The sequence below is a fragment of the Dermacentor andersoni genome, chromosome 11 (assembly GCF_023375885.2).
Source record: "Dermacentor andersoni chromosome 11, qqDerAnde1_hic_scaffold, whole genome shotgun sequence".
In the NCBI taxonomy this organism is placed as follows: Eukaryota; Metazoa; Arthropoda; class Arachnida; order Ixodida; family Ixodidae; genus Dermacentor; species Dermacentor andersoni.
This window is the reverse complement of record NC_092824.1, coordinates 70,894,816-70,912,919: the sequence shown is the minus strand read 5'-3', so window position 1 is coordinate 70,912,919 and position 18,104 is coordinate 70,894,816. Positions and strand designations below refer to the sequence as shown.

Genomic DNA, 18,104 nt, shown 5'->3' with positions numbered 1-18,104 from the left:
CAGTAGCCCATTGGCTGGGATGTTGCGCTGCTTAGCTCGACATCACGGGTAATGTACCAAGCGTATGGTCTTTCACCAGTGATTGTAAAACGCCAGAAGGCTCCGGTACTTGGACTTAGGTGCAGATAACAGAAGCCCAGGTGGTGAAATTTAATACCGCAATCCCTCCAAGAAGCCGTCATAGCGAGATCGATGTTTTGATACGTGAAACACGAGGATATAAATAGTTAGAACAGTACGTCGCACTTCCTTTGGAGGTCGAGTGAGCATAGTCCAGGAGCCTCACCAAATATCGCACGAGTAGTACAATTTGCTCAAAACGCAAGAGATGTGTGACCAAGTGGGCACACTTCTGAAGTTTTTGCTGTTACTTCTCTTTCCCGAAATACAAAAGGTGCGCTTGAAGAAAAACGCCATTTCTCTTTGAAGTGAACGCTGTGTTAATTTTTACGGCATGTTCGGGTAAATCCGAAAGTACTACCGGGACGCCACGACGACCGCGTAATTTCGGCGGAACTGCGAACGGCCGCGTTCGCAGAGCGTGCGAACGTAATCGTGAAATGGCGAGAGCAGTTGCCAACCACAAATCTTAAGATGCGTGGTCGCAGTCTAGCACAGCTATTCCGGACGTGGCTGGGCGACCGATTCGGCCGACTGGCAAGGCTCCTGACATCGAGCTGTCGTGCTACTGTGCCATCACGAGAGCTAATACAACGTAGCCAAACCTAACATAACGTTGTGTTATTTAAAGCATAATTTTAAGCTCTCGCGAGCCGTTTACGCACGCCACTCATGGCGCGGCCGTTGTGTCGCAATGTGTTGACTCGTATGACGTCGTAGTTCTATACGCACGTAGTCTAAAATGAACACCTCGAAGGGGATGGCAGCACGTAATAATCTCGTAATCTTGCAGCTTACCACCTTCTTAACTTGGTTCTAGCATCATGCGTTGCTTTCTTACATTTCATGGATCATGTCAAGATTTAAGAAATTACGTAATTTAAGAGCGTGCCGTTTCCCACGTGCCGGTCAGAAAGTGATCATTTTGATAAAATGATAATTACGGATAGAACCTTTCATTAGCGAAGCAGTAGTTCCCTTGTTCCAAATTCTGTTTGCCAAAAACACTATTCGGATATATTCTGCCGTAAGCGGGAGCTCATTCAAAGGCCAATACATATCTCATTCCAGGTATATTGACGAGTACATCAATGACGAGTGGAAGGTGTTGAACCGCCAGACCGATGCCACTGACGTCAATGGTATGTACGGCTTGGCCTTTAACTATAGATACCACTCGCAAAGATGCTTACCAACCCACAGAGAATGCAGCCTTTCCCTTCATCATGACGGCGGTGCATTTATAGGCCATACCGACACCTTACTAGCGTCACCATGTCGGTTGCTGCTTGTGCAGTCAGCGTGAAACTGATGCAGATGAACTGAGTGCTAACAAGGACATTAATCATATTCTACGTGCCTCAACTTTCGAATGAATTCACTATCAACGCGATGAACTCATTCGCAAAGGCAATCGACGCTTCTCAATTTGTTATGGATTTCGTGTTGGAATGGGGTCAGAGTAGCAAGCTTTGCAATGCGTAGCAAGCCAACCGCATGTGTTATTCTTCACGTTAAATGCTTGCTGGAGGATCCTGTCATCAAAGGGTCTCTTGCCGGGTGCGATTGCAAATTTAATTTATACACTGGAAATTGTCAAGGCGCCGTCAAGGGAGCGTTTCGGTAATACAACTTTTCGAGTACATTCGCTATGGGAGAGGATAGATGACATCGAGCTGTCGTGATACTGTGCCATCAGCAAGGCGCGTGTTGCTGCTTACAGACGATCTCCCCCTCCGCCTAAAATGGCGTCCTCAAGCGGCGTTCCTTCCTTGCTTTCTCCCCTACAGTACCAAAGGGCCTGGATCATGTTAACTTGACGAGCCCCGCCCCCTTTTTTATTTCGATACGTTTTTGTCGTACGGCACATCTATTTGTGCACAATCCTTCATAGGGTGATGAACCGAATTCCCGTGCAGTGGTCGTTGCCGCTGCAAGCAGTTCGCATTGCACAGATGCATTTGTTTTTGGGACCTTGACCCGCTCTGCCGAATTGCGGCTCCTTCCAGAGGAAGGGCACGTGGCCTACTGTTGAAAATTGCAACTGTTTCTTGCCACGCACCTTCCTAGACGTTGGAGACACGGTAACCGCCACTTAATTTACCAGCCGCTCTTGTGTGTTTACGACAGCCAAACCTGGTGAGGGGACCTTTAAGACGACTCTCTGCCTTCCTTGCGAAAAACCAGCAACGCCTTATTAGTATTCTGTAAAGCTTGCGGTCACTATATATAACGCAACGTGGCGGGATCATTGCTGTCCCATTTTTCAACGATACTGCCTTGTCAACTTGTGATTCTGCAAGTATTTCTGATCTTACCAGATGCCGGAAACACCACGCTCACATATGCGCTTTGAGCGGCCTATTTTAATCAGTGTGATAGGTATCGAAGGCAAGCAGACGATCACAGCCATTCTTTGTTAAAAATTAGTTGTTAAACATACACAGCTAACCATAAATGTATTCTTAGGAACAGCAGCTACAGATGTAGGTAAAATACATGCATAGGATAGCCAGGCTCATAAAGAACAGTCCACTATCGGTGGAAGCTTGCGTCTGTCCCATCAAGACAAGGATTTCCTGGATGTTCAAGCTTAACTGCAGTTTTACACTTCTTCTGTCCCCTATTCCTTTGTCCACTACCAGATCAGACTGTCTTCTACTAATGATGAATAGGCGATATGCAGAACCTGCAGATGCACTTTTGCACACAACCTGTTGACCTATACAAGGTAGTGGATATCGGGTACAATATAATGAGAGCGTCAACATGGGGGTTGGTGACATCATTGTATATACCCAGCCATCCTTTCACTTCCCCACCCAACCTTTCAAAACATTTTTTTAATGGAAAGCTTCGTCTCTTTGGCATTTCAGATTTTCCTACTCGATAAGAAAAATGCAAAAATGCTTTGAGGAACAGCTCTTAGACTGACGTAAACGATGTTCGTTGCATTTGAGATAGTTCTAGTGACTGTAGTTAGGGGACTCCATATTTAGGACCTGGATGGTATGCCAAAATTGCCGGACTTTGGCATGTTTCTAAAGATTTGAAACACAACGTCAGCAACTGAGTTACTCTAATGCTAAAACAAATATCGCAGTACGGCGGGCCCCTTGTTTAGAATGCCTAAATCGACCAAGTATGATTTAGAAATCTACAATTAGACAAGAAATGACAAATGTTTCAAAGCGTTTTCAAAAGTCGTAGCTACAACATTCTGGTAAATTTCAGACCACTGCGTATTATCTTTGTCGATTCGCCAGTATTATTAAACGTTCTTTTACGAATTATGATATCGTTTTTATTGCTCAATTAGAGTTGCAAGCTTGATATTGTTTTTCATAAATTTCGCCTAAATAATACTTTATAGAAGATCTTTGACAGCCTGATCACGAAATTCGTTTAAAGCAGTCACAAGATTTCATCATTTTCTTTCACGTTCGATAGCCTGCATCAAAGTTAGTGCAAGTGTAACAGAATGAGACCTTTATTTGAAGCAGTGACTTGTCAGTCGAGGTGGGAGGGTCCCTTATTCCAAGAACCCTCTGGCTTTGATCGCCCTCCGTGCCCAGAAAAACAATATTCTGCTCCCAAGTACTTAGACAGAAGCCCCCGCGCTGAAGTTTCCTTTTGCGCGTTGCTAACTAAGCAGCTTTATGATAACGAGAACGCGTGATTCTTGGTAAAGGCAAGTTTGGTGAGTGCCAAAGTCTGCTTATTAAGTTAATTGTACGTTTCATTGCGACCTTAGTGCAGCATGGAAAACACTTTTTGCTGGAAATTAGAGAGATTTGACCTTTGCAGCGCACTAAAATATAGTGATCTGTCGTCTTTTGCGTAGAACACGATTGTGTTCTCTTGTGCAGTCATAATTACAGCGTATTTATTTTTAGAAAAAATCAACGTTCTGTAAATTTGATCGAGCTTGGCCCTTTCGTCCATACGAGTCTCTTGCTTGCACTTGGCGCCTAATTTCAGAATTTCTGAAAGAAAAAGTGCTGCATACGCCAACACAGCCGCCAGCCTTCCCTACCACTAAAGCCCAACTTAAACGTTTTCATGCCACCATTCTCAGTGTGAAATTTTCTTGCTCTTTGAATGACCTTTGCACAGCGGCGAGTGAACACGTCTGCTGTTTTTTCGGGCCATGCAGAAGCCAGTTACAGCGGAAGCACCAATTACGCGCCTGTAGTGACCACCGGCAGGGCCGATCACGCCTGGCCCAGTACTAGTCGTGCTGGCATCGAGAAAGTATCGTCCACTACGAAAGACATCGCGAGGTGAGTCAACATTGCGAAATAGTTCTTGACATAAAGCAACCTAGCCATTCAGGAACTTCGACAGCGATCGTACCGCTCACCCCAGATATTATCCCGGATAATAAACAGAAAAATAGGTAATCACTATAAAAGCAAATGAAAACATCTGCTTTAAGGGTGCCTGATGACGTTTCAAGGACGCCCGATGACGCTTCAAAGAGGCCTGATTACATTTTAAAGACTACTGAAAACACTCGTAGGATGCGTGGAGACGTTTAACAGAAGCGTGGATACACGTTTCGTAGATGCAGTGGAGACGTTTCACAGACGCATTGAAGGCGTTTCACAGACGCAGTGAAGACGTTTCACAGACGCAGTGAAGACGTTTCACAGACGCAGTGAAGACGTTTCACAGTCGCAGTGAAGACGTTTCACAGTCGCAGTGAAGGCGTTTCACAGTCGCAGTGAAGACGTTTCACAGTCGCAGTGAAGACACGTTTCACAGTCGCAGTGAAGACGTTTCACAGTCGCAGTGAAGACGTTTCACAGTCGCAGTAAAGACGTTTCACAGTCGCAGTAAAGACGTTTCACAGTCGCAGTGAAGACGTTTCACAGTCGCAGTAAAGACGTTTCACAGTCGCAGTGGAGACGTTTCACAGACGCAACGGAGACGTTTCACAGAAGCAGCGGAGACGTTTCACAGAAGCAGCGGAGACGTTTCACAGAAGCAGCGGAGACGTTTCACAGAAGCAGCGGAGACGTTTCACAGAAGCAGCGGAGACGTTTCACAGAAGCAGCGGAGACGTTTCACAGAAGCAGCGGAGACGTTTCACAGAAGCAGCGGAGACGTTTCACAGAAGCAGCGGAGACGTTTCACAGAAGCAGCGGAGACGTTTCACAGAAGCAGCGGAGACGTTTCACAGAAGCTGCGGAGACGTTTCACAGAAGCTGCGGAGACGTTTCACAGAAGCTGCGGAGACGTTTCACAGACGCAGCGGAGACGTTTCACAGACGCAGCGGAGACGTTTCACAGACGCAGCGGAGACGTTTCACAGACGCAGCGGAGACATTTCACAGACGCAGCGGAGACGTACCACAGACGCAGCGACGTTTGAAGGACGCGTGATGACGCTTCAAGGACGCGCGAAACAGCTTCTCATTTCTCCATACCGTAAGGTATGCTGACGCGGCGTGTACACTGGCCGCGCTGCAGCAAATTCCCCGACGAAGAGTGTGGCCAATGTTGGGCAACCAGCCCCTTCGGCGGGTGCAGCCAGCGAATTGTTCCGCCATCCAAGAAGAGCTCATCCACTTCTACGTTCGTTGCATTTAAATATACTGTCACTCAAGGCGAGGCGTTGCCAAACCACTGCTTGCAAGAACGGCGCTGAACACGATTCCTTGTCTAACGGCGCCACCGTTTCACTTGGAGTCGTGTAACCCACACTAACCCCGCATCATGTGGAACGAAAAAGACTTTGTAAGCAAATTTAACTCTCTTACATTTCACACGCAGCACAAACGTCTTCTGCAATATGTACACACAAATATTGCAGATGAATGTAAGGGGAATTCTACGCAATCTAGATGTCAAAGAACTTATTTAAAACTTAGTCCTAAAGTGGTGTGACCCGCCGTGGCTGCGTAGTCGCTAAAGTGTTCGGCAGCTAAGCATGAGGTGGTGGGAATAATCTCCGACCCCGGCGGCCGCATTTTGATGGGAGCGAACTGCGAAAATACCTGAGTACTTTGATTTAGGTGCACCATAAGAGGCCCCGGTAGTCCAATTATGCCGGAGTCCCCATCTGCGACGTGCCTCATATATTAATGATGGTTTTGGCGTAAAACCCCATAATTCCACAATTTTTAACTGTTGTGTGTTGAGGAAACAGTTAATAACTACACACACTCTCATCGACAATATGTGATTTTTAACGAAGGACTGCGATGATGTTCTCTCCTCGTCGAGTGGTGTGGCTATAATAGCAGCCAAAGCAGTTCCCTGCCATCAATTGCAACTCCAAATGACCTTTGAAGCAGTTGCTGTGTAGCACTGCTGCTCGATAAGATGCTGACAATCACTTCGATTTGCATACCTCCCAACCATCAACTTCAAGGAAGAGTTTCAGAGCCTTATGATGAACGTCCCGAAATCTATATAGTCTTGGGCGACGAAAATGCGCATAGTCCCCTTTGGGGAGATTGTCGCTGTAATTCTCGCTGTAATTTATTTCTCCGTTGGACACCTCTTTATTAATAACGAGCCAAAAAATGTTCGCTTCAGATAAAGCATTATCTGTGATAGACATAAGCATAGTATCATGTGCACTCCTGCCCTACCTAGAGTGGAACGTCCTAAAGAACCTGTGAGAAGTCTGGTCCGGGAACTGATCAGCCTATGTACGCAATAATAAAACACCTTCACCCTGATACACAAATTGCTCTGTGACCCCTTTTGAACACCATGTGGCTAACAATATACATTTCCATAGCACGGAAAGAGGCTATTCGTGTGTCCATCTGGAACCAGGGTAAGGATAAATCTTCTATTGCAAGTTGCCGGCCAATGGTGTTAAGAATCTGCTTGTGTAAGCTATTTGAAAAAATGATCAAACGTGGGAAAAAACTTTATTTAATGAAACAAATTGCTTAACATTATCAATGATAATTTACCTGACCACCTCATGTGGATTCAGGCTTACATCCGGGAAACTTTTGTTCAAAAACAGTTCTTTCTGTCAGTGTTCCTTGATATCGAAAACGCTTGACACCCCACCTGGCCCCACGGAAGTTTGCGACATCTCTCGGAAATGGGCATTCGAGGCAACATGCTTAACGTAGTATAAAGTTATTTACAGAGCTGGCAATTCTCTGTCCCTGCCATTATTCCAGGAGACTGGGTTACAAGAGGCTCGAACACTTAATTATACCATTTTTATCGTAAAAAAGATTTCGGTACGACTGTTTACTCCACAACGTATGTTTTATTCCGCCTGTGTTGATGACGAGCAAATTGAATTTAAATGAAGTAACCTCGCAATCTGCGAACGCGAAGTTCAGATTTGCATGAAGAAAGCATCGACAAAAATGTGCAGGAGGATTTACTTGAATTACATTTCTTGAAAAGCTCCTCCCTCCTTTTTCTTCAAAAGAGGGGCGCGTTGCCAGACCCCCATATTGAGGTGCATGTACAATACTTACCAATCAAAACAAAGAGCACAAAATTTAAGGCATCATTTTAGGCCCCAAGTTAGGCTTCTCTACACTCCTGAGAGAGTCAGAGGAAATGGAAGATTGATAGACAGGAAGGTCCCCCAACATTTAGTCAAGTTGGATAACCTGCACTGGACGAAGGGAAGAAGGGAGGGAAAGTATAAGAAAAGAGTGTACTGGTGGATATCGACGACCTAGCTGAGTTCCTTGCTCTATATCACAAATAGTCAGAGTCCTGAAGTACATTAAAAACAAATGCCAAAAAACAATGAAGGTTCTTAAAATTCTGTCACAAACAAGGTGGGGTAGTGACGGGCAGCGCCTCAAACTTCTATAAAAGCCTCATTCCTACACCCCTGGATCATGGTGCCATAGTGTGTCAGTGTGCTGGATCCTGCCAATCACCTAGCCATCCGGCTGCCCCCTTGTAAGTACTCTAGCAGTTAAGCTGACAGTATTCGTGCAAATCAAGATGCTGTTCTGAATATAGCGGATGAGTGCCATGGATCGGGCACTGCCCTGAGTTGTATTGCTCCTATGCCAGCCAGCGCAGTGTGTCATTAGCGAGACCAAAACATTGGCAGTGGCGCGTTTGCCAAAGAGAACTTTGCTTTTTCGGAACTTGCTTTTATTAAATGATAATTTCAGCTTTTCGTCACAGCTCTAAGTATCTCATACCAATACGTTTATTATTTGCAGGAGTTCTGACGACGCCTGGCGTTACCAGTGGAACACGCAGCACAAGCCGACAACCGACCAGACTTACAACCTTGACGGTACGTTGGCGATGGTAATTCGCCATTACAACAAATACTCGAGAGATGCCCTATGTCTACCGTGGCAGTGGCGCATTTATTGCTCATAAAGACGAGCTTCACTCAAGCCGCCAAGTCAGTTTCCGCCGGAGCCGCCTTATCACTCTCCTTAATAAGAAATTTGTGCACGTGTGAATGCATGCAAATTCATACACAACCTGTGTAGTTTAATTTTTTAATAGATTTATTCTCACATCAGTGAAGTAGCGAAGGCACACTCCTAGGTGATCCAAGCAGAAGCCAAGACTATACATTCTACGGAGTCATCAGTTGAGTCATAATTGGAATCGGCGCTTCACCATTGGTCTATAATCTTATTTGTCGAGCAGACTCTGGGTGTGTTCGTCGTGCTGACACCATAATAACGTTTCTCTTAAACCAATCGAACTTTGTTGACAAAGACAATGCTTAGATACCCACTGTGGTTGCTTAGTGGCTTTGCCATTGCGCTGCTAAGCACAACGTCGAGGGGTAAAGTGGCGGTTGCGGCGGCTGCAGTTCGATCGGGGCGAAGTACAAGAAGGCATGCACAGTACATTGGGCGCACGTTAAAGAGCCCCGGGTAACGAAATTATTGGGAAGGTTTCACCATGTAATGCCCCAAAGATGCAGTTTAATGATGTTTTGACGCGAATTCGGAGCAACATGAGCACCTAAAGCGGTGTTTCAGACGGCTATACCGGAGGAGCAGAACGGTACTACACGGGCGAATCGCTCAACTGTAGCATGCTACAAGCAGCCGACGTATCCCGCTACGCTGACTGCATAAGTTACGCATATGATTTGGGCCTACCCAATAAAGTTTATATTGAAGCTCTAGGCTCTAACAAGCCGAGCAACAACGGCATATACAATATTATAATTTAAATGAAAATGTCACGCAATGAGATACAAAATTGTGGGCAGGTTGCTTACACTCTGAGACTATGAATTTACCCTAACTAACATAACTATACGCTTCTCAAGCTTTAACAACTTCTAACCCTATGCCCATATTAACAAACACTGTACTCAGCGGCCTCCTATAAGTGAACCACTACCTCGAAATTGTAGCATGTTGGTAACAAGAAAGTCAACGACATGAAGACACCACTGCTTGCCAAAGTAAATATGTTTTCTTTATTGTAAGGTGATGAGCAGTGTTTGGTTCCATGAAGAATTTTTTGTTCTTCCAATATCCATGCAACTTCCTTCACTGTTCTGACTGATATTAGTTGCGATTTTAACGGTGCTATTTATAAAATTAAAAACATTCGAAAATGAATCTGCCCTAAATGAATCTGCCCTATATAGAAAACTATAGTTCATTAAAATTTAGAGATGCTAAAACTGAAATCTTAAGTGCCAGCGCTTCGCAAGCGTGTATTTATGCTTTCTGCTGCACAGTTAAGTGTCATTGCCTCGCTAATTAACACTTCTCCATTAATTTCCCAGCTAATATGATGACTGCAACACGACCCTTATATATGCGCACTGAGTAATCTTTTAAATTCAAAGCATTTTTTCGTCAAAATTTGCTACTCTGACAGCAGCTATCCATCTGTCAATCTATCGATCTATCAAACATCCGCCTACGTCTTGGTGTTCTCATGGTAGTTTCGTTAAATTGGTAGGCATCAAAATTGGCATAGTATGACACGAATGTATGAGCAACATCAATGATTGGGCATAATATGTACATCATGACATGAGTGTCAAGAAGGTTATGAAGCAGCCTCCTACATCTTGGTGATCTCATGGTCGTTTCGTTAACCTGGGATCTACCACAATTAGCAAAATATGACAAGATATGGCACTTCCGCCGCAGGACTCCCCGGTTTGCGCAATCTTCGGGATCGGCCCATGTATGGGGAGCTCTTAACGCCGCCTGCTTCACCTCCGCTGCGGGTCGGCCCGGGACCACACTGTCTTCGGGATTTTGTGCCTACACATGGACACGATCATGGGGGAACAAGCGCTTAACAGTTATGCTCTAAGGGGTGTGTCATGTCACGAGTGAATTTCATTACATGCTTGTCAAACATCCGCCAATATCTTGATGCTCTCACGGTCGTTTCAAGAACTTGGTAGGCTCCGCGCACGCTGCTTCGCACAACACCGATTTCCACAGAGCGCAGGATGTGCCAGATCTTTTAATGTTGCCTGATAGTTTGTCGATGGCGTACACAGGGATGCAGGGGGAAGGCAGCCGTTTCAAGCGTGAAATACATGTAGCTCCCGTTGTCGGCAAACTTCAAGAAACCTCGTGCAAACCTCCGCAGCTGTTATCCAGGAAATCAAGACGAGAATGAGAAGTGAATGGGGCGAAAACAAAACGAGAACAAATGGGCATCGTTGCGAGAGCAAAACAATATCATCCGGGGAACCAGTCAAAATGTAAGAAAATGCTGTCTCCTGCCTTCGACTCCTTGTACAAAACCGCATTGCATAGGCTAGGTACTGCCAAAGAAGTTAAAAAAAAATATTGCTTCCGATTGCACCGGTAGCGAGCAGGAGTCCCCGATGAAAGGGGTACACATACCACTCTCGAACCGCTGGACGCTATGGGAGGTGGCCCTTCTCTGCCACGACCTTACCAATCAACCTTGGGCCATCCGGCCCACCAGGATGCCGCCCGTGTCAAAGGACTCGAGGCGGCACCTAGGTTGGGGTGGTTATAGCTCCACCCCGCCCAAATCAGCAGCCATTCTGAATAAAGTTTTCACTCGCACACTCTTATTTCTTACTCTTGCCTGCTTGCATCCCTTAAGCTGTAATTTCTTGTACGCTGAAGTTTAATTGGTCAGTTACAATAGCGACGTTCAACAGAGAACAGCGCAACATACAATTGACTCATTTTCGGAGCTGAGATATGGTTATATGTGCTTTTTTCAACGCCAGCGGTACGTGAGCTACGCGGAGCGGACTTTGCGCCGCCTCCAAGAGATGGCGCAATGCTGCGTGGCCAGGCCAGCAGCGTCCGGCGAGCAGCGGATGGTTATGAGGGTTAAGATGGTTGTGAGTAAGCGTCACAACTACTTCAACCAATCTTCTTTTTCTGGGAGCCATTTCATAGTTGCATATAGTCGAGATTCCAGGAGCATCAGCGATTTTTCTTTTCGTAATGAGATCCTAACGATCCATCGCTTGCAGCCTGCGTTTCCTTAAGAACTTCATCTACAGGATTCCTGAAATGGGATTCAGATAACCGGCTTCTGAAATTCGAGAACGTCGTTGACAGGCGCATGTATGAATCCTAGAAGGTCAACAATTTCTGGACAGGCTTCGAAGAAAAACTTATAATACCTCGTCTGAAATACGTCCTCTCATTTTTTCTTTGTCCTCATCTACAACGGCTATGTCTGCTGCTCGTAATGGATCAAAAAGAGCAAGAACATTGTGAAGCATCTGATGCGCCTATAACTGGATGATGCAGCAAATATATGGGGTCAGGGGTTGCGCGCTGAAGATACGGACATGTTCATTTTCGCTTCGAACACTATCGTGTTCTGCCCGCAGTATCTGATCGAGCGCAATTATCATCTGAAGAAGCCAACATTTTCACAATCTTGACAGTGTTCATCTCCCTTATGGCCACGAAGTCTTGGATGCATTCAAGACTTTGTTTCAGAAAGGAAAGTGCACCGCATACGCAGGCACTGCAATAGGATTCCTTCACCACTAACAGCTTTTGGCTCGACCACAATATGTTCCTTTCTTATGAATTCGCCTTGCACAGCTGCGAATTAACTTTTTATGTACTTGCATGGCATACAGGTGTCTCTTCAAGCGGTAGCCCTAGTCACCTGCACCTGGGGCCCACAAGCAGCATCGATCACACAAAGCCCAGCACGAGCCGCGCTGGGATGGTGGAAGCATCAGCAAGTTTACAGTACGGAGCCAGGTAAGTTGACATTAGGAAAAGTTTAATTGCTAAACAACTCGGAGACTACAGGGAATGCTTACCGCAGTTAAACTGTGCCTGCCCCCTCTAAATGTTCAAGGGCAGCGCTAGCTCTGATGTCTGAAACAGGAACTGCATCAGCAGTTTTGAGCATTCGGCAGGTGTAGCTGGCGTTAACATACTTGCTGGTTGCAAGAGAGCAACACTACACGGACAGATCAGAAAGCGTGAGGTTTCCCACAATATACTCTAGAGTACTCGGGCACTGCAATCGTTGAACCACCATCGGCATGATGGGAAGTACATAGATTTGTCTGATTATTGTGAGGTTGTTGTGAGGTTTATTAAGCTTTGTCTGCTTTCAGTGCCGTACATTTCAGAGCAATCTATATACTTCCAACTGCGGAAGACGCTGCAAACACGTACAATCTGTACTAATGGAAACGACTGAGCTTGTAGAGTTGGCCAAATAGAAACGCGCCAAGCGTCTCGAGGCACTGGCTTGCCCGCAATAATTATATAAGGGCGCTTCATATCGCCTCTTGATGCGTGCGTTAGTGGCGTAATAGTTTTCAATATTTGGTCTGTGTTGAAATGCTGCCGTCGGAAAATTGTTATATTATTTGCATTGTTTATTACGCAGCACAATGTGCAAGATAACCAGTTTACAAAGTCACTAAGCCGTTTGAAGCCAGAAGGAGTAAGTTTAGTCAAATGCATGGAGCTCCCATAATTTCCATGCTCCCGTAGAAACTAGCGCCAAGGTTCCCTCTACTGGTTATTGTATGAAACTATGTCAAAAATGAGGGAAACGCCAAACATGTGCACCATCATGCAGCTGCAACAACTCGCCCGATCTTCCATCCTGTTAACACGCTGCAATATGCGGCGCAGTTGAAGGCTCGTTGCCGGCTTACTCACTACACCTTATGGAATTCATATGGATAAGGAGTAGCAAGATTTTAATCTAAATCAAGGCTCATAATATGAAACAGTTTATCTAAGTTTACCGAGCGAATGTAGCGTCTGCTCAAAAAAGAAAGCTTGCCCTAGAGCGACCGAACCCGCTGTGGCAGGTTGGCCTGGACGCCTGAGAAATGACTTCTTCGTTTCTCCGATAGTTAGATTTGCATGCGTGTACCGGCTACGAGCAATCGCTAAGTGACCGGCGTCACTGTTTTGATGGGCGAGATTTGAGATCATAGGCTGAACATATTCCACACTGTCTCGATAGTTTCAGGGGACCAATCAATGGCTTATGTTAGGTTCTAGGCTACTTGCTGCATGCGGGGAGTATTACTTGGCTTCCCTTTTTTTAACGTCATTCTGTACACATTGCGTCAGTTCTGTTACCGTATTCAAAGTGTGTTTTTGTGAAACCTCAGAACAGCCGCCTGAATTAGGAGCACTGTCGGATGTACATAATACAGTGTATACCTTCGGACACGCATGCAAGGAATGTGTGTATTCATAAGAGCGCCAGCGTAGGCGACTCTTCGCACACCCATAAGTTGTGTAAATTGATTTTTTACCCGAAGACAAATAACAGTATAGGCGCTTAAGAAAGAACGCGATCTTTATTGCTTGCAAAACAGAAGCTATGCAGGTTCCGACTAGACGAGCACTATTTTGTTGTATGCATTGTAATGCGCGATGGGGTGACTTAGGATCGGCGTTGGTGTCGCAGAGCCTGGACAGTTTAAATGCGCGCCTGCCAAGCGAGCTTCCGCCTTTCCATATGGTGCATTTCTTTTCCTAAGTCACTACGTGACGAGCTGCCTTTTCTTTATTGCTACATACACAAAAATATTACTCAATCAGGAGGGCTTATGCTTTTATTTCCAATTACGTGAAACAATGGAGTGTTAGCAGGTCGCTCAAGTTCGAGAACAGAGATTTCCGCAAGAATTGCAACAGTTTGTCAAGGTATGCTAATGTACTGTAGGTAAGAAAACTTTAACAAAAGATTTACTGCCGGCGATTAGAAACATTTTACGAATGTTTCATTGGATGAAATCTATAGCAAGGCAGATATAAACATGTTTCAGCTTATTCCACATTCTAGATAACGCCTCCGACCCCCATAAGACACCGACATTCCCTAGCCGTCACGATGTCCGTCATGAAACTTGCATACACGGTGTCGCCACATGTCCTTCCAGGTAATATTGCGAGAAACTTTGACAGGGACTAACGAGGCCTGCTCCTAATCGTCACCAACAGCGTTCTGTCCTAAGTATGACGATACATGAGTGGTCCAGGCCGACTCCTGGAAGGCCCATGAAGTGGGAGGATGACCAAAAGACGGCGAGCAGAGAAATCCTTGGTGCACACTGGCTTCCCGCTCACACATTGTTTTACATTGCCTGATCTATGCATAGGAAATCACGTGTAGTAGGGAGTGGCATCAGGGGACGATCGCTTTGGGACAAGCACCTGTAGTCTCCTCCGCAGGTTCTGCTCATAAAGTCATCGCTGTGACCGCTAGTATTTGTGGTCGTTAGGTTAGCTATTAGGCTGCTTTCGCGCAAATGTAGCATTCAGTGTTCGATTAATGAGGAAGTCGTTAGTGGAATATACACTGTCTGTAATACCATGATACTGACTTTGTTTATTGATCTAATACCTTGGTATAGATGCAATAGCTTGGCCCTTTATCTTGTCAAATAATATTTTTGTTCAATTTGACCTCGTAGCTGGCAGCATATTGTATCAGATTAATGTATCTGTGTAGCTTATGTTTGCAGGGCGCAAAAGTTTCAAGAAGGGGACTTGTGCTCATAAGTTGCATCAACATGCCGAAATGTTGGCCTCAAAAACAACCTTTGTTTTGCCACTGTTAACCGCCTCAGACGTTACTGTTCGTTTGTTTTCTGTCCTAGAAATCCTCAGAACACGTGGGTTCACCAACGCAACATGCAGTGCTACCCAACTGAAGGCACATCCACCGTCTACGGTACGTGTGGGAAGGTATTCAGATGTTGATGTACACGCCTCGCATTGCAGGTGATTGAGGAGGCCCTGATGTCTGGTGTCGCACACGACATGTAAACAGCATCGCCGATTGCTCTCAGGTGCACGGTTCTGCGCATGCAAATTGGAGCGGAATATTCTAAATTGAACTGCTGTTCCATGAACAACATGACAAGATCCATGACAAGATCTAACAGATTTTTCACTGCGTTGATCAGGCTGCACACACTTGTACGATTCTGTTCTAATCGCTAGGATGGTTCGTAGATTCTCCTTGAGTAATTTCTGATGCCCATTTATCAGACGTGTTGTAGCAATATGTGCATTTGTAAGATAGAGTGTTCCCAAATAAAGAGGCAGAATGTAACATGCGCTAGAAGACACTACCTGGCCATGTGAGATACGTTTGTCGAAACTACGAGGCAGCTTGTCCCAGTCTGCTGTTCAACATATCATGTCAACGTCGCGACGAATGAAAGCAGTGGTATCGGTCCTAAAGTCTTGCATTAGTAGCAATACTTGTTTTTTGAGCTGTTTATTAAAGTGCATAATGGCATGATGAGTTGAACTCGGCTGCGCATCTGGTTGCTGCCATAGACTTGACGAAATAAAAAAAACCTGCAAATTAGTCATAATAATTGCATGGAATGTAGAAATTGCAGGCTCGGACACAGACAACTGCGCATTATTGTATAACGCTATCATTTAGCTGAGATCCCGTCACAGTGTGTGTTCCACTCATTGAGTACCTCATCACATCCCAATAACTCCCTTGTAGAAAATCGTGCCCAATGGTTGCAGTTTTCATGCGGTTGCCACCATACGAGCGCCTTCAGCGTGGTAGTCTGGACGCTATCGTCGAACACTCAACTACTCGATATACGCCAACACATAAGCTTTCGTGCAACTCCAAACGCTGCTGGGCGGCCAGGTCAAGTGAGTTCGCGCAGTGCGTCGTATTTCTACAATTTCTTCCCCAGATAAAAAAGGCTTAAAAAAGTGGTCGCTACCCTGGATCCGTCCTCGAGATGACTAGGTGTCCTAAGCTAAGCTGAAATTCTTGAAGGAAGAATGGTCCTGCACCTGCGTATGCCATAGATGTACGGGGAAAAAAAAACTATGCGGGTTTCTGAGAATGAAAGTTTACCATTTTACAAAAAAAAATAAATTTAACAGCATGTCGTATGTGGACAAATTTGCCTTGGCCTGGTGGTTGATAATTTTCACTTTCATGAACATTTACCTGCCTATGGAGGAAAACACCGATGTTATAAGGCGGATCTTGAGCGAGTTATATGGAAGGCAAAAGAGGGAGAGTTTGCTTGCTTAAGCCACAGCCGTTGATCTTGCGAAATGCTTTCCCATTTAGTGAGAGAAACTGAAAATAAGCAGCCAGTACAAGTGCAATATGTTACTATAGAACCAATCGGTTTTCCCGTCGTTAATTTTTTCAATAGCAGCATAACACTAGCATGTCGCCATTGGTCCCTACATGCCTGTTAAACCCTGTTGTGTAACTAGTCAATGTGATGGTTGACGCCTAGTAGCCCATCGCGGAGCACTTGTCTTTTTCTTAGCGTCACGTTGTGACTTGGGCTTTTCCTGCTTGCATTTAGAGAAGCACTCCGGACGGAAGCAGTGCTGTTATGATTTATTAACAACAAGCCTCTACGAAAACGAGTTACTCCCCTCGCGTTCTTAGCAGGGAATGTGACATAGTGTTGATCCAGCACCTGTTATTTCAGGGTACCAACACAACACAGAAACCAGAAGCACCGGTTTCCCACTTCCGGTCTTCAGCAGCAGCGGCGGTGGCGGCAACGATGCAGTGGCCAGCACAAGCCACGTGGTCCCGGAGCAAGCATCGGGCATTCTGGGAAACGATGCTAGGTGAGCCAAACTTCTGTAATAATTCCGTTCAATACAGCAACTCATGGAGACGTCATGGAACGCCGTCTATGGCTCAGTTATGCTTGCACTGACGAACTTGTGCGAGGGATTGAAGTTCTGATGCCTGAAGCTTCAAGTACCAGCTGTTGTTCTCACAATACGGCGCAGGCTTTAACAGGAAGCTTAATCTGGGGATCTGCTACCTCGGTTGAAAATGCGAGAGAAGAAACCATCTTGCTGTGCAACCACCGCAATAACATTGTTAAACCTCATGGCGTTCTTTCTAAATGGCATAATACTGAAATAAAGGAATTCGATTTTAGATCTGTTACTAAAGAAAAATTGAACCTAAGTATGAAAATTACAACTTAAATGAGCTTTAAAAAATTTCCCGATTATCTAAACTGCGCCTAATGTAACATATAGAGTGCCAAAAATTGATGTATTACCCAGCACTCTAAAATGAACTATTTTATGAGTAGATACTTTGGAAATGCTCGCATAAATGACAAATATTTTACGTATCTATTTTAAGATTGGCGATTTAAGAATTTTTTCGAAGTGAAAACCAAAACGAAAATTTTGATTGACCGAATTTTTGGAATTTAACTGTGACAATCACATGCAATAAATTTCAATTGAATTCATACGGAAGATAATAAGGAACCTTATTCCTTAGCCTTGATGGATTCTCTTAAAACGCTACTGCGGCTGTTGTAGCCAGTTCTTCACTTTCCCAACATTTTAATTAATATTGGTTTCTTCATATTATTTACAATTTAATAACTTTATCACGAACTTCTAGCTTATTTAGAACATAACCCAGTCTAGATACCGGCCAAGCTGGCATGATCGGAAAAGACGTGCAATGTAAACCACATCAGTTGAGTCGCACCATAAAATTGCATTTGCCATGTGAACAACAAAAAATATAGGTATACAAATAAT

General features: G+C 44.9%; 2 protein-coding genes across 2 annotated transcripts in view; both read left to right on the top strand.

The window, feature by feature from the left end:
* Positions 1-18,104, top strand: part of LOC129381531 (uncharacterized) — a 204,494-nt gene that overhangs the window by 44,966 nt on the left and 141,424 nt on the right. The window lies entirely within an intron of this gene.
* On the top strand, positions 3,906-17,160 carry LOC129386606 (uncharacterized). The gene is made up of 5 exons (XM_072285511.1): positions 3,906-4,403; positions 8,295-8,371; positions 12,167-12,293; positions 15,176-15,249; positions 17,012-17,160. The coding sequence occupies exons 1-5, from the start codon at positions 4,222-4,224 to the stop codon at positions 17,158-17,160; spliced, it is 609 nt and encodes a 202-aa protein (XP_072141612.1). The 5' UTR covers positions 3,906-4,221.